The 14,083-nt window shown below is 45.8% G+C and overlaps 1 protein-coding gene across 4 annotated transcripts; it reads right to left on the bottom strand.

The window, feature by feature from the left end:
* Positions 1-332: 332 nt before the first annotated feature.
* Positions 333-13,596, bottom strand: LOC102405127 (GTPase IMAP family member 5). 4 transcript variants are annotated; one of them, XM_044947050.2, is made up of 4 exons: positions 13,419-13,596; positions 11,743-11,803; positions 8,092-8,140; positions 333-4,258 (listed from the first exon to the last, which is right to left on the bottom strand). In XM_044947050.2, the coding sequence occupies exons 2-4, from the start codon at positions 11,743-11,745 to the stop codon at positions 3,375-3,377; spliced, it is 936 nt and encodes a 311-aa protein (XP_044802985.2). In that variant the 5' UTR covers positions 11,746-11,803; positions 13,419-13,596; the 3' UTR covers positions 333-3,374. The 4 variants fall into 4 exon arrangements, with proteins under 4 accessions (XP_044802985.2, XP_044802986.2, XP_025147570.3 ...); XM_044947051.2 differs by lacking the exon at positions 11,743-11,803 and adding an exon at positions 8,859-9,286 and having other exon boundaries at positions 13,419-13,595; XM_025291785.3 differs by lacking the exon at positions 11,743-11,803 and having other exon boundaries at positions 13,419-13,595.
* Positions 13,597-14,083: the final 487 nt, after the last annotated feature.

Genomic DNA, 14,083 nt, shown 5'->3' with positions numbered 1-14,083 from the left:
AACACTGCAAAGCTGAGCAGAGTAATTGAATCAACCCTAGCCCCTGAATCAACCAGCCCTGAAGCCCACCCCATCTCTGATTTCTGATTATGTCAGCCAGTAAATTCCCTTATTACTTAAGCCATTGGAGTTTGGCGTCTCCTTTACCTGCATTTGAAAACATTTGAACTAATAAAGAGTTCTTCATATCTCTTTAAAAGAAATCCTGAAATTTATCAGAACACCCGTGTTTTCATGCTTCCTGCCAAAAAAGTGAGAATAAATAAATGAATTTCTCTTTTATCAGGTGACAGGGAGGACCTCTGCCTATATCTAATGGTCCCACTTCAAGAAATGGAAGTTCACTGCATCCCAAGAATGTGAAAAACCACTGGAATGAATTATTCTGAAAATGACAAAAGGAGGGGCAGAGGAAATGGGATGGCCCCCAGGTGGATTTTTCTGTGCTTCCTTCATCTTTTGAGGGAGAATCAGCGCTCATATTTGAACAGTTTCCAAGAGATCACGTTGGGGAACATCCATGTGTGAGTCAAGGTGGAGCACGACCCTGTCTCCTCCTCTACTGCAAAATATTCCTGGGTTCACCCTCCAGCTTTACTCCCCTGGGAAGTCAACAAAGGTGGAATGCCATCTGACTCACTGAGAAATGCTGCTCCTCGGGTGAGAGATGCTTTCTCATTGAGGGGAGGCCTGGGTATCAACCATCTGCATCCCTGGAGGGAGGTCATCCTCCAGCAGCCCTGCTCCCAAATACTTTCTTTAGTGAGTTTCCCTGGTCCAGTGCCTTCCCTGGAGGGAGGAGGAGACCACCCAGCCCAGAGGGCTTCAAGGTTGACTCCACCGAATCTGAAGTCTCCACCCTCCTCTGCTCAGCCCAGTGTACTCTGAGGGCCCGGGCAGTGGGGGGAGCCAGAGTCCCCAGGAGGCCGACAGAAAGCTGGCTCCTTCCCGAACTTGCTGTCAGTGCCACTCTGTGTCAATTCACCCCCTCGGTGTCCACATTCCTGTCATGTCCTCTCCATCCCCACACCTCCCATTACGGCTCAGGCCCCGATGGATGGCTAGAGACGGAATACTTTTATTCTGAGTGTGATGCCATGTTCCTAGGTTCACACTTATTTAGTCCAACCGCCACATTGCTGCAGCGTGATCTTTCTGAAATTCCTAACCTGCTTAAAAACCTTGGGGAGAAAGCCCTTGAACCCGCCCAGGGCCCCGCCCAGCCTGGTCCCTCCCTGCCTCCTCCAGTGATTCTCAATCTCCTGCCTGACCCAGCATTACCGGTTGGGGCACAGACTTTGATTACTGTGATTCTGAATGGCTTGCCTGCTCCCTCTGCCTGAAGTCAGTCCTGGAGGGAGGGGCCGGCACGTTTCTAGAAGCCCCGGCCTCACCGTGGCCACGGCGCCTCTGCCCCTGAGCCCACACTCTCCTTCTGGTTGACATTCCACCACAGACAAATTTCTCTCACACCCATTTTTAGTTTAATTTATTCATTGGCCCACTGGGTTTTCGTTCCTGCCCGGGCTTTCTTTAGTCATGACCAGTGAGGGCTACTCTTGCTTCCCTGTGTGGACTCTCACTTTCGGCTCACCCTCATTTTTATATGCCTTCCTCCCTCTACCACACAGGTGACTTTGGCCTTACTTCTCTCAGATCCCTGGCGCCCAGCAGAGACCCTGACATTGGGCACTCAGCTATGTGTGGGTGGAGCAGAACTGGATGAAGTCAAGGAAGGGAGAGGCCAGCTTGGGTCAGACAGTGTGGGAAGACCGCATGGAGGAGGAGATCTTTGGTCTGAGAACTCCGAGATGCTTGGTGTTTCAAGGGTTTGAGGAGCTCACACATAACACTCCTTGCACAGGTTGGAATCGGTTATGGAATAGCACTGTTGAGATAAACCGCACTTTTATCACCAGCAGGGACATGGACAATGAGTTGGGCGTCACAGAGAGTTCATCATTTACCCACCCAGTCACAGGCTGCCTGTGCGACCATGGGTCTTCCCTGGTCCAGTGCCTTCCCTGGAGGGAGGAGGAGACTGCCCAGCCCAGAGGGCTTCAAGGTCGACTCCACCGGATCTGACCAGCCCAGAGGGCTTCAAGGTTCTAGGGGATAGCGTGGGCAGCTATCCCATAGAAGAAGTTGGCAAGGGGTCACCCAGACCCTTCCTCATCTGATTTCCTCTTTCCACTGATTTGGTGACCTCCGCTCAGACTTCACCCCAGTGTATGCCTGCTTCTCTTTTCTACCACTGAAATGTGCAATGCCACCTTTCCCCCAAATTTCTACAGGTATCACACACAATTGTGCTGACCTTGGGATTCAAGATGTTCCACTACATCCCAGCTCAACCCATGATGGAAAATCTCCTCTAAAACGGGAGTGGGCAAACCACAGCCTGCAGAGCAAATCAAGGCTGAGGCCAGTTCTGTATATAACCTGTGAGCTGAAGAGGGCTTTTACATTTTTTAAAGGGTGAATAAATCAAAAGAAGCAGAATGTTTCATCACCACATATGAAAAGTTCATGCAATTCAAATTTCTAAACTTGTAGGGAATGCAGCCTTGCAGATCACTTCCTTCTTGTCCAGGGTGGCTTTCATGCTCAAGAGGATGGTTGAGTGTTGAAGGAGATCAGATGGCCGGCTAAGCCTGAATTCCTACACTTATCATCTGGCTCTCATCCAGCCCTGCTCTAAGGATTTCTAGTTCTTTAATTTCCCAGTGGCTGAGTATCGGAGATCTTCCTCCTCACCCCATCTTTAGGGCCTTCTTCCTTTCTCCCCTAGCCTCTTCACACCCCAGAGATGTCCCAGAACATCCTAGTCTTTCTCTCTTGTGGAGTGTATAATTTTTTTTTTTACAACCTACAAGGAAGTCAGAGTATCTTTCATATAAAATAAGCAATTTCAATTGTAAAAAGTAGGTCCCCGGTAAGATGCTTGCTCACACAGCATGTCAGTCCACTCACTTTCCTTTATGCAAACTCCTCGATATTTCTTGATGATGTGCATTTAGTTTATTATTTGCCTTCACCATTTTTAACACAACAGAAAGGGAATTTTTTTCCCCCTTTGGATTTTATTTACCTAAAAAGCAACTGGAGAAAAGGGATGGCATGTCTGATGCAAGGAACAGAAATTGTAAGTGAAATTATGTGAAAAGCAAATAAAGTTCCTGATCAACATAGATATCAGTTCAGTTCAGTCACTCAGCTGTGTCTGACTCTTTGCGACCCCATGAACTGCAGCACACCAGGCCTCCCTGTCCATCACAAACTCCCAGAGTCTACCCAAACCCATGTCCATTGAGTTAGTGATATACTGACTCTGAAAAAAATGGAAGCTGATGGCAGATGTCATCTGAAAATGCTCAGCCTTGATGGGTACACAAAATAATTACAATGGCAAGAAAAATCAAAAGGCACAGGACAAGAAGAACAAATATTTTGACATGAGAAACGATCCAGGCTTTGAGTCGGAGGAGCGCCTTGAAGGCACAGTTTCTCTTGGCCTCTTTCAGGTCTTGCTTTTGTTTTGCAACCTGCAGCCGTACTTTGTCCAGGTAGCGCCTCTGACCTTCTCCATGGGCGCCAGCCCCCATCTGCAGGAGCATCTGTGCATCAAAGAAGAGCTCGTTGGTGAGGAAGGCACCCTGGTGCTCCCGCTCCAGCCCCTCGATCACGGCCATCAGCTGGGCCAGCTGCTCTCTCTGCTCATCCCCCGAGGCCCGGTTGTTGAAGGCGCAGTACCTCCGCCCGCACTCTCGGACCAGGCGCCTCAGCCTGAGGTTGTCTGTGTTTGTCACGTACTCATCCAAGGATCCGCCCTCTAAGTCTTCCTTGTGGGTGAAGAGGATGACCATATATCTCTCAGCTCCTGCCCCAAAGACCTCCTTCACCCTGGTCACGGCCACCACATCCTGCTCGGTGAAGCGCCCCAGCTGGGTCACCAGCAGCAGCACGTGGGGCCCTGGCACCGACAGCAGGTAACAGGCTCCGATATTCTCATACACCTCTTGATCCTGGGCCTCGGCCTCAAAGATGGGGGGCGTGTCCACCACCATGATGGTCCTCCCATTCCACATGCCTGTTGCCCTCTGACACTTCCTGGTCACCGCCTGGGCCCCCAGCTTGGACTCAAACATGGGCTGGCAGAGGATGCTGTTCCCGGTGGCACTTCTCCCGCTGCCTGTTTTCCCTACCAGGATGATCCTCAATGAGGAGGAAGATTCAAAGCCGTGATGTTCTATTCCGCCTGTTAAAAAAAGAATTTTCTTGTTTTACCATGGTAGTGATTCTTTTTTTTTTCTTTAATTTAAAATTTTTGTTTACTCTTTAAGTAGATAATGAGCTGGCTTAAAACTCAACATTCAGAAAACTAACATCAAGGCACTGGTCCCACCACTTCATGGCAAATCGATGGGGAAACAATGGAAACAGTCAGAGACTTTATTTTCTTGGGCTCCAAAATCACTGCAGATGGTGACTTCAGCCATGAAATTAAAAGATGTTTGCTCCTTGGAAGAAAAGCTATGACAAACCTAGACAGTGTGTTAAAAAGCAGAGACATCACTATGCCAAAAAAGATCTGTTTAGTCAAAACTATGGTTTTTCCAGTAGTCCTGTATAGATGTGAGAGTTGGACCATAAAGAGATTGAGCACCAAAGAATTGATGCTTTCGAACTGTGGAGAAGACTCTTGAGAGTCGCTTGGACTACAAGGAGATCAAACCAGTCAATCCTAAAGGAGATCAATGCTGCATATTCATTGGAGGGACTGATGCTGAAGCTGAAACTCCAATACTTTGGCCACCCACTGCAAAGAAGAGCTGACTCAGTAGAAAAGACCCTGATGTTGGGGAAGACTGAAGGCAGGAGGAGAAGAGGACTACAAAGGATGAGATGGTTGGATGGCATCATGGACTCAGTGGACTTGAGTTTGAGTAAACTCCGGGAGATGGTGAAGGACAGGGAAGCTTGGTGTGCTGCAGTCCATGGGGTTTCAGAGGAGGACATGACTGAGCGACTGAGCAACAACAAAATGATGAGCATTGTTGTTTCAGTTTCAGGTGTACAGCAAAGTGATTCAGTCATTCCTATATGTGTATCTATTTTTTTTCAAATTCTTTTCAAATTTAGATTATTTAGAATATTGAGCAGAGTTCTCTGTGCCATACAGTAGGTCTTTGTTGGTAAATTTGTCTTTGTTAGTGATTCTTGAGATTTTTCTATCACTGACTTTTCATGGTATCTCATGAAAGCTATGGACCTCTCTCTGCCAAACAGTGATATGAAAATCATACAGATGCTTGCATACAAATTTAGGTTGCTCTTGACTGGTAGGAAGCCCACATTGGGAGCCCAAGCTTGGACCCATACCCAAAAGCCAGAACTGCTACACTATGAAGGATGCTCCAAGGACTTCTTCAGGATTAATGAAACACAGGTTTTTGGAAAGAAAAGTGATCCTTTGCTTTTCCCATGATGTTACTTAGGCCAGTTTCATGCTAATCTCAGGTGAAATTACAAGGAGGTGAGGATAAATCATAAACAAGAAAATATTATCATCTGCTTTTCACCCACTAGTTCCTAGGCACACAGACTGCTCATCACAGTCATCTGAACCCTGGGAGTAAAGGAAGTCTCAGATGTTAGAGTCTCAGTGACCTCCCACTGAGGACCAGCTGAATGTCCCTGGGTTTCTGCTCTTAGGGTAGGGATTTGAATATTGGAAAGTGAGCTTGTGGTTAATGTCAGGGACAGAGTCTGACAGATGACCCTGGATGGGTGGCTGAAGAAGAGATGATAAGAACGTTCAGTTCAGTTCAGTTCAGTTCAGCCGCTCAGTAGTGTCTGACTCTTTGCAACCCCATGAATTGCAGCACGCCAGGCCTCCCTGTCCATCACCAACTCCCGGAGTTCACCCAGACTCACATTCATCGAGTTGGTGATGCCATCCAGCCATCTCATCCTCTGTTGTCCCCTTCTCCTCTTGCCCCCAATCCCTCCCAGCATCAGAGTCTTTTCCAATGAGTCAACTCTTCGCATGAGGTGGCCAAAGTACTGGAGTTTCAGCTTCAGCATCATTCCTTCCAAAGAAATCCCAAGGCTGATCTCCTTCAGAATGGACTGGTTGGATCTCCTTGAAGTTCATGGGACTCTCAAGAGTCTTCTCCAACACAATAGTTCAAAAGCATCAATTCTTCAGCGCTCAGCCTTCTTCACAGTCCAACTCTCACATCCATACATGACCACTGGAAAAACCATAGCCTTAACTAGACGGACCTTTGTTGGCAAAGTAATGTCTCTGCTTTTGAATATGCTATCTAGGTTGGTCATAACTTTCCTCCCAAGGAGTGAGCGTCTTTTAATTTCATGGCTGCAATCACCATCTGCAGTGATTTTGGAGCCCCCAAAAATAAAGTCTGACACTGTTTCCACTGTTTCCCTGTCTATTTGCCATGAAGTGATGGGACTTGATCATGATCTTCGTTTTCTGAATGTTGAGCTTTAAGCCAACTTTTTCACTCTCTTCTTTCACTTCATCAAGAGGCTTTTGAGTTCCTCTTCACTTTCTGCCATAAGGGTGGTGTCATCTGCATATCTGAGGTTATTGATATTTCTCCCGGCAATCTGATTCCAGCGTGTGCTTCTTCCAGCCCAGCGTTTCTCATGATGCACTCTGCATAGAAGTTAAACAAGCAGAGTGACAATATACAGCCTTGACATACTCCTTTTCCTATTTGGAACCAGTCTGTTGTTCCATGTCCAGTTCTAACTGTTGCTTCCTGACCTGCATACAGGTTTCTCAAGAGGCAGGTCAGGTGGTGTGGTATTCCCATCTCTTGAAGAATTTTCCACAGTTTATTGTGATCCACATAGTCAAAGGCTTTGGCATAGCCAATAAAGCAGAAATGGATGTTTTTCTGGAACTCTCTTGCTTTAACAATACATATTTTGGAAAGATCATTTATGTGGCTGATAGAATTACAGGAAATTATAAAAAAAGTGGTGTTGGTGAGGGTCAGTCTGTACCAAGAGCTAAGTCTTCTAGGGATGAAGAGAGTGAGAATGCAAGGATTTCTGGAGTTCTCATAAGCCCAAATGAATTAAATTCATTTTAGGCTCCTAAAATCTGTTATTTTGCTCCTTTTACTCTATGTTGGTTTTGCCTTTCCTTAAGTATTCTGGATTTTTTTTCAAACATGATTACTAAATCTCTATGGGGGAACTTTGGGCTTCCCAGGTGGCACTAGTGGTAAAGAAGCAGCCTGCCAATACAGAAGATGCAAGGGACCCAGGTTTGACTCCTGGGCCAGGAAGATACCCTGAAGGAGGGCATAGGAACTCATTCCAGCATTCTTGCCTGGAAAATCCCATGGACTGAGCCTGCCTGCTCAGTTTTATCCCAGAGGGTCACCAAGAGTCAGACACAATTGAAATGACTTAGCATGCAAACATGGGGAACCTGACCTCTTTTCAGCTGAGCACAGGTAGGGAAAGACATTTTGGTTCCAAATCTCCTGACTTCTGACTTGAAATTTTGTTTTCACATTTCCCATACATCACCATGCAGGGCAGAGTTCACACTTGGGTGTGTGGGCTATGCTGATGGCAGGGAAGATAAGCAACAAGATGAAAGTGAAAGTCACTCGGTTGTGTCCTACTCTTTACAACCCCATGGACTATACTGGGGCTGCCCTTGCGGCTCAGCTGGTAAAGAATCCACCTGTAATGCAGGAGACCTGGGTTTGATCCCTGGGTTGGGAAGATCCCCTGGAGAAGGGAAAGGACTATACAGTCCATGGAATTCTCCAGGCCAGAATAATGGACTGGCTAGTTATTCCGTTCTCTAGTGGATCTTCCCAACCCAGGGATTGAACCAAGCTCTTCCTCATTGCAGGTGGATTCTTTACCAGCTGAGCCACCAGGGAAGCCCAAAGAACACAATAGCTACCTTTTTCTTCTGCAGTTTAAAGTAATTGGTTTCTCTTCTGTCTCAATATTTGAGGTCAGGGAGTGGAGGAGGGAAGACAGTGATTTTTCCCCTGGTGTCCAGAAAGCTTGAGAATTTGGAGGGTTTCTTACCTTCAGCCATGGTTCCGTATCTGCTCCTCTGAAGCCCTTCCATTAGCTTCTGGAATAAAAAGAAGAAAGGAATAAAAGCAAGTGTCCTTATAGGAGTTGGTCCAACCAGTCCATTCTGAAGGAGATCAACCCTGGGTGTTCTTTGGAAGGAATGATGCTAAAGCTGAAACTCCAGTACTTTGGCCACCTCATGCGAAGAGTTGACTCATTGGAAAAGACTGATGCTGGGAGGGATTGGGGGCAGGAGGAGAAGGGGACGACAGAGGATGAGATGGCTGGATGGCATCACCGACTCGATGGACATGAGTTTGAGTGAACTCTGGGAGATGGTGATGGACATGGAGGCCTGGCATGCTGCGATTCATGGGGTTGCAAAGAGTCAGACACAACTGATTGACTGAACTGAACTGAACTGAAGGCCTGAGAACACCTGCAATTTAGACAACCAAAAATAATTATCTTTACATGAGTCATTTCCATTGCTAACTTTCTAACTTATATTTTGCTTTCAAATATCCATATATAACTTTAAGCAAGCCAGGTGATGCTAGGTTATGTTAACATAGTGAACTCTTGCTATTCTTCCTCCTTCTACAGGAAAGCAAGAAATGTTTGAATACGCATCAGTTGATTATCTCCCTTCAAGCTGAAAAGGCATGAAATAAAGAAAGTCTTCTTCTAGGAATGAGAAGCCGGACTTTTTATTATTTTATTATTAGAATAAAGGTAGGCAAACTTGTTAGATTAGATAATAAAAGTTGCCTTACTGTAAATGAATAGTGGTTTGTTTGAAGTACTGGGCATTTCCAGTCCCAGAAACTCTTTGTATCAGATGGACATCCCAGTGGCAAAGGGGAAAGTACAATGCACCTTCCAGTGAGAGTGTGGAATTGGGGTCCAGGGCTCCTTTGAGGATGGACACGAGAGGGAGAAGGGGAAGAGGCCCGAATGTGGTCACCATCCTCTCTTCCTCTGAGCAGCTGGAGGAAGAGCAACTGGTGCCCTGACTGAGGGACAGAAGCAACATTAGGGACAAATTCAGGATAAAGTCATTGCCTGCTCAGTTTTAAATCAAATGTCTTTAAATCAATAGCCACTGTAAAAAATCCTAGTTGATGCCACCAGAAATTGGCAAAACCGTGGAGATAAAGGTTTCATTCAGCTGAGGCATGCTCTTGTGTCATTCTTCTTGGTGCTAGAAAAGATAATTGTGCATTAGAAAAGGCAAGCCTGCAATATGCAAGTATAATTAAGATGAACTCTGAGCCTGTATTTTATTTCGTCAATGTTAAAGATTATGCAGTCATGAAACAAACATTTTAAGGACAGAAATACACAGAGGAATGAAATGAATGCCCACCATTTGCAATGAACAAATCTCAGTATTTTGGCATTGTTATTGCTGCTATTCTGTTGGACTGAAAACATTAAAAGAACATTACACATATAACTCCATTTCCTTATTTTTTGACTACTCCACTTCCCAGTCTCATTCTCACTCTTCCTTTCAGAGGTAATCAGTATTCCGAGATGTTTATGTCTCTTTCTCAATTGTGTATTTACACTTGTATATATACATTGGTCTATAGTTAAGATATAGTACTTTTTGGTATTTTAATCTTTTATGGAAGTGACATTATTTATTTAATATTTTATCTAATTCTTTCTTAACAAACATTTGGTGTTCCAAATACATCCTTGCTACTACCAAGAGTGCTGCAGAAGAGTCCTGCACACATCTTGTACATGTGACAATCTCTGGGATGGACAGCTTCCACCTGACTAGATGTGGCCAAGTCCCACTCCAGTAGACTTGTGCTATCAGGCTGGCAGCAGCCACATGTGAGCATCCCTCAAATCTTCACTTACACTTGGTAATACTAGATTTTTAATTTTTTGGTTACCCTTTTGGGCATACATTAGAATGTCTTATGTCTTAATTGGTTTAAACTTGCATTTTATTGATTAACATTGAATTCAGAATGGTTTTCATAACTCATTTGCTTATTTAGGTTGATTCTGGTATTACTACCTTTTTTACATTTTTCTCTTCACTCAGTTGGGATGCATAGAAATGGTCCCCATTAGGGAAACCATCCCTTGTCACACTGTCAGAATATATTAAGATAACTGCCTTCCTTTTCTTTTTGTCCCACACCCGTTTCCCTTCCTTCAGCCCCAGAAGAGCATTTTCTTCACCACCTTTTCCCACATGCTGTCCTTGTCTCTGATAAATTATACTCAGTTCAGTTTAGTTCAGTCGCTCAGTCATGTCTGACTCTTTGTGAATCGCAGCATGCCAGGCCTCCCTGTCCATCACCAACTCCCGGAGTTCACTCAAACTTATGTCCATCAAGTCGGTGATGCCATCCAGCCATCTCATCCTCTGTCGTCCCCTTCTCCTCCTGCCCCCAATCCCTCCCAGCATCAGAGTCTTTTCCAATGAGTCAACTCTTTGCATGAGGTGGCCAAAGTACTGGAGTTTCAGCTTCAGCATCATTCCTTCAAAAGAAATCCCAGGGTTGATCTCCTTCAGAATGGACTGGTTGGATCTCCTTGCAGTCCAAGGGACTCTCAAGAGTCTTCTCCAACACACAGCTCAAAAGCATCAATTCTTCGGTGCTCAGCTTTCTTCACAGTCCAACTCTCACATCCATACATGATCACTGGAAAAACCATAGCCTTAACTAGACGGACCTTTGTTGGCAAAGTAATGTCTCTGCTTTTGAATATGCTATCTAGGTTGGTCATAACTTTCTTTCCAAGGAGTAAGCGTCTTTTAATTTCATGGCTGCAGTCACCATCTGCAGTGATTTTGGAGCCCCCCAAAATAAAGTCTGACACTGTTTCCACTGTTTCCCCGTCTATTTGCCATGAAGTGATGGGACTGGATGCCATGATCTTCGTTTTCTGAATGTTGAGCTTTAAGCCAACTTTTTCACTCTCCACTTTCACTTTCATCAAGAGGCTTTTGAGTTCCTCTTCACTTTCTGCCATAAGGGTGGTGTCATCTGCATATCTGAGGTTATTGATATTTCTCCCGGCAATCTGATTCCAGTGTGTGCTTCTTCCAGCCCAGCGTTTCTCATGATGTATTCTGCATATAAGTTAAATAAACAGGGTGACAATATACAGCCTTAACATACTCCTTTTCCTATTTGGAACAAGTCTGTTGTTCCATGTCCAGTTCTAATTGTTGCTTCCTGACCTGCATACAGGCTACTCAAGAGGCAGGTCAGGTGGCTTTTGCTAAAACTGAACAAATTCTCTGACGTCATTTCTACCTCAGATGAGATTTTCTATATAATGGAATCAGTATATCCATGTGGTAAAGATGATGAAGATAGTGGTGACAATGTTGATGAACTTTACCATCATAATAATCCTCTGTGCATTTATTTTACATTTTAAAGTTTCTTTTATGTCCATTATTTTAATTGTTCTTCAAAATTCCCTATGATGTGACCAAGATAGGTATTACCTTTTCTATTAAAATATTGGGAAACTGAACCTTAACTGCTCTGCCCATGATCACACAACTGCCATGGGGCTAAGAGCAAAAAATGACACATTTTGCCTGCATATTCTCTTAGATTTATCAGGGCAGAAAAGTGATTATAAAGTCAACCAGCCTCTTGGAACATCACATACCATGTTGCCATCCCTGGTCAGGACAAAACTGAAGCCAACAGTCTGGAAGCTTGCCCTAAAGCTAACAAAGAGAAGTGTATTGCAAAATTTGAGGTGCATTTTAAAAAAAATTCAAACATAAAATTGCAAGGGACAGAAGTTGCTCAGAATGGAAGGATTTCAGTTTTAAATGATCTGGTGTTTTTCTGTGGCTTATGATCAGTGTGACCCAGATGGAGCTCTGTGGCTGCCACAAAATGCCATCAGATTTCCTGTTGGTGAGCAGAGGTGCAGCACCGTCCTCCTGAACCATCTTCTTAGTGGGTCAGGCTGCCGAGGAGACACATCCCACTGAAGAATGGATTTTTTTTTTTTTTGGGTGGATATTAATAAATACCAAAGTGTCCAGAGACTGGTCAGAAAGGATATTAATGGAGATGCTGAAATGACAGGATATTAAAAGGGCTGAATCAAGCCTAGGAGGACATCCGGAAGCATTGTAAACCTGAAGCAATGTGACACGTGTCAGTCGCAGAGTAGACAAAAGCAGGAAAATGAAGAATGGAGGCAGATTTCTTCTCCACAAAGAAAATCTTAATCCTCCCCAAACGGGATTAGGAATCATGATAGAGATGATGTGCAAGCAGAGATTATAAGGGTATCTGACAGGAACAGCAGGAGGAGCTAACTTAGGGAGGAGGCTGAAGCAAATGAACATCATATACCTTCTGATCTTTAAATTGGACTAAACTGATATAATCTTGACAATACATTATTCTATCAAACCATAGGAAAGCGGGCTGTCTCATATATGCTGTTTCTGGAAAGGTAAAAATATTTTTCATTTTTCCTCATTCATGAGTCTCTCCTTCCTGGTGTGCCCCGGTCCCTCTGTTTCCTGGCATCGCTGGTTTCACAGTTTAGCATCATAATTTCATAACACGCCGCTCACAGGGAGTTGACGGCAGACCAAGGGATGGTTCCTGTACACGCTGGAGTCTCTCTGCCATAGAATCGAGTTCTACATCATGTCGCAGGAAACGTGTGGTGTCTCTGGGGGAGAATGGGGTGGCTTTCACAAGATCAAGGTCTTGGAACAATGTCCACTGAGAGGTTTCATTGGGAACACGTGACTCAGCGAGGGTACTCTTCCTGTGGAGCCCTAGGAATGGATTCCTGCACCCTGCCATTTCTGGTGCTTGTCAGGGATGGGCCGGGGGTGGTATTCGAGAAGTTAAGAAGGTAAAACTTAAGATGTTCGTTCTACCTACTTAGGGCACCTTGTGAATTTGAGTTTTTCTCATCTGTCAAATGAAAGAGACTATTAGTGAAGCTCTGTGAAACCCTGTGAAGCTTGTGAAAATCAAAGGAGCTAAGAAGTAGGCCACGACACGGAAAAGATCGCAGCCCTGTGGAAAGCGATGGGCCGTGAACGCGGAGTGAGCCGTTCCCAAACCCGCTTCAGTCGCACTGGGAACCCGCTGTTGTACATAACGCTCTCCATGGGCGCCGGGTTTCACTGACCGGGGAGCCCAGAGGCATGGATCGGGTGTGAGGTCGCACCAGAACTCAGTAGCCCTGATTGAACTGCTGGCTCCAGACGCCCTCCCCAGGCCTAGCTCGCCTCCTGCTTTGCTCCTCGCCGCTCACCCCCCAGTCTCCCCAGAACCCCGGGACCCCCGCCAGTGTCCCCTTACCAGGCGCGGTGCTGCGGGCTGGGTGCGGGCGGGTCTGCGAGAGCGCGCGGCCGAAGGTTGCAGGGCACCACTGTAGGATAAGAAAGAAAGTGGGGCTGACGGAGGGCACCCCGTGTCCCCTCTGGGCGGGGAGAAACTGCTGCCCGCCGAAACTCGAGAGCACTGGGTTCAGAGCGTGCGCCACCCCCCGCCCCCCAACCTCTACTCCCCAACCCCCACTGCACTCAGGGATGCTTCCTGTCGGAGACCGCGAGCGCCTCGCCCCCTCTCATTTCCTCTTTAAGACGTGAGAGAAGAAAAGAAGTGATGTTTGGATTGTGAGAGAACAAAATATGGACCCCCGCCAACTCCCCGTCCCTCACTCCCTCGTTGCTAAAGCCCACTGGTTGCCTCCATAGGAGTGTTTTGTTATGCGGAGAACTTCTTTACCCTCAGTGCAAAGCTGGAGCAAGGTGCAGAACAGGATAGAATGGAACCCTCTTCCTTTCCAGAAACTCCGCAGAACTGGGGGTCAGAGAGCCACTGTCCTTGTCTTTTGTTTTTGGGGTAGGAGTGTCTGTTCTTAGGGAGTGTGTGTGTGTGTGTGTGTGATTTTTGAGGAGTGGTAGGCAGTTCTTTTTGACTGTGTGGATCACAACAAACTCTGGAAAATTCTGCAAGAGATG

The sequence above is a fragment of the Bubalus bubalis genome, chromosome 8, assembly GCF_019923935.1.
Source record: "Bubalus bubalis isolate 160015118507 breed Murrah chromosome 8, NDDB_SH_1, whole genome shotgun sequence".
Classification (NCBI taxonomy): Eukaryota; Metazoa; Chordata; class Mammalia; order Artiodactyla; family Bovidae; genus Bubalus; species Bubalus bubalis.
Note: the sequence above shows the minus strand (reverse complement) of the source record. Positions and strands in the feature narration are given on the sequence as shown.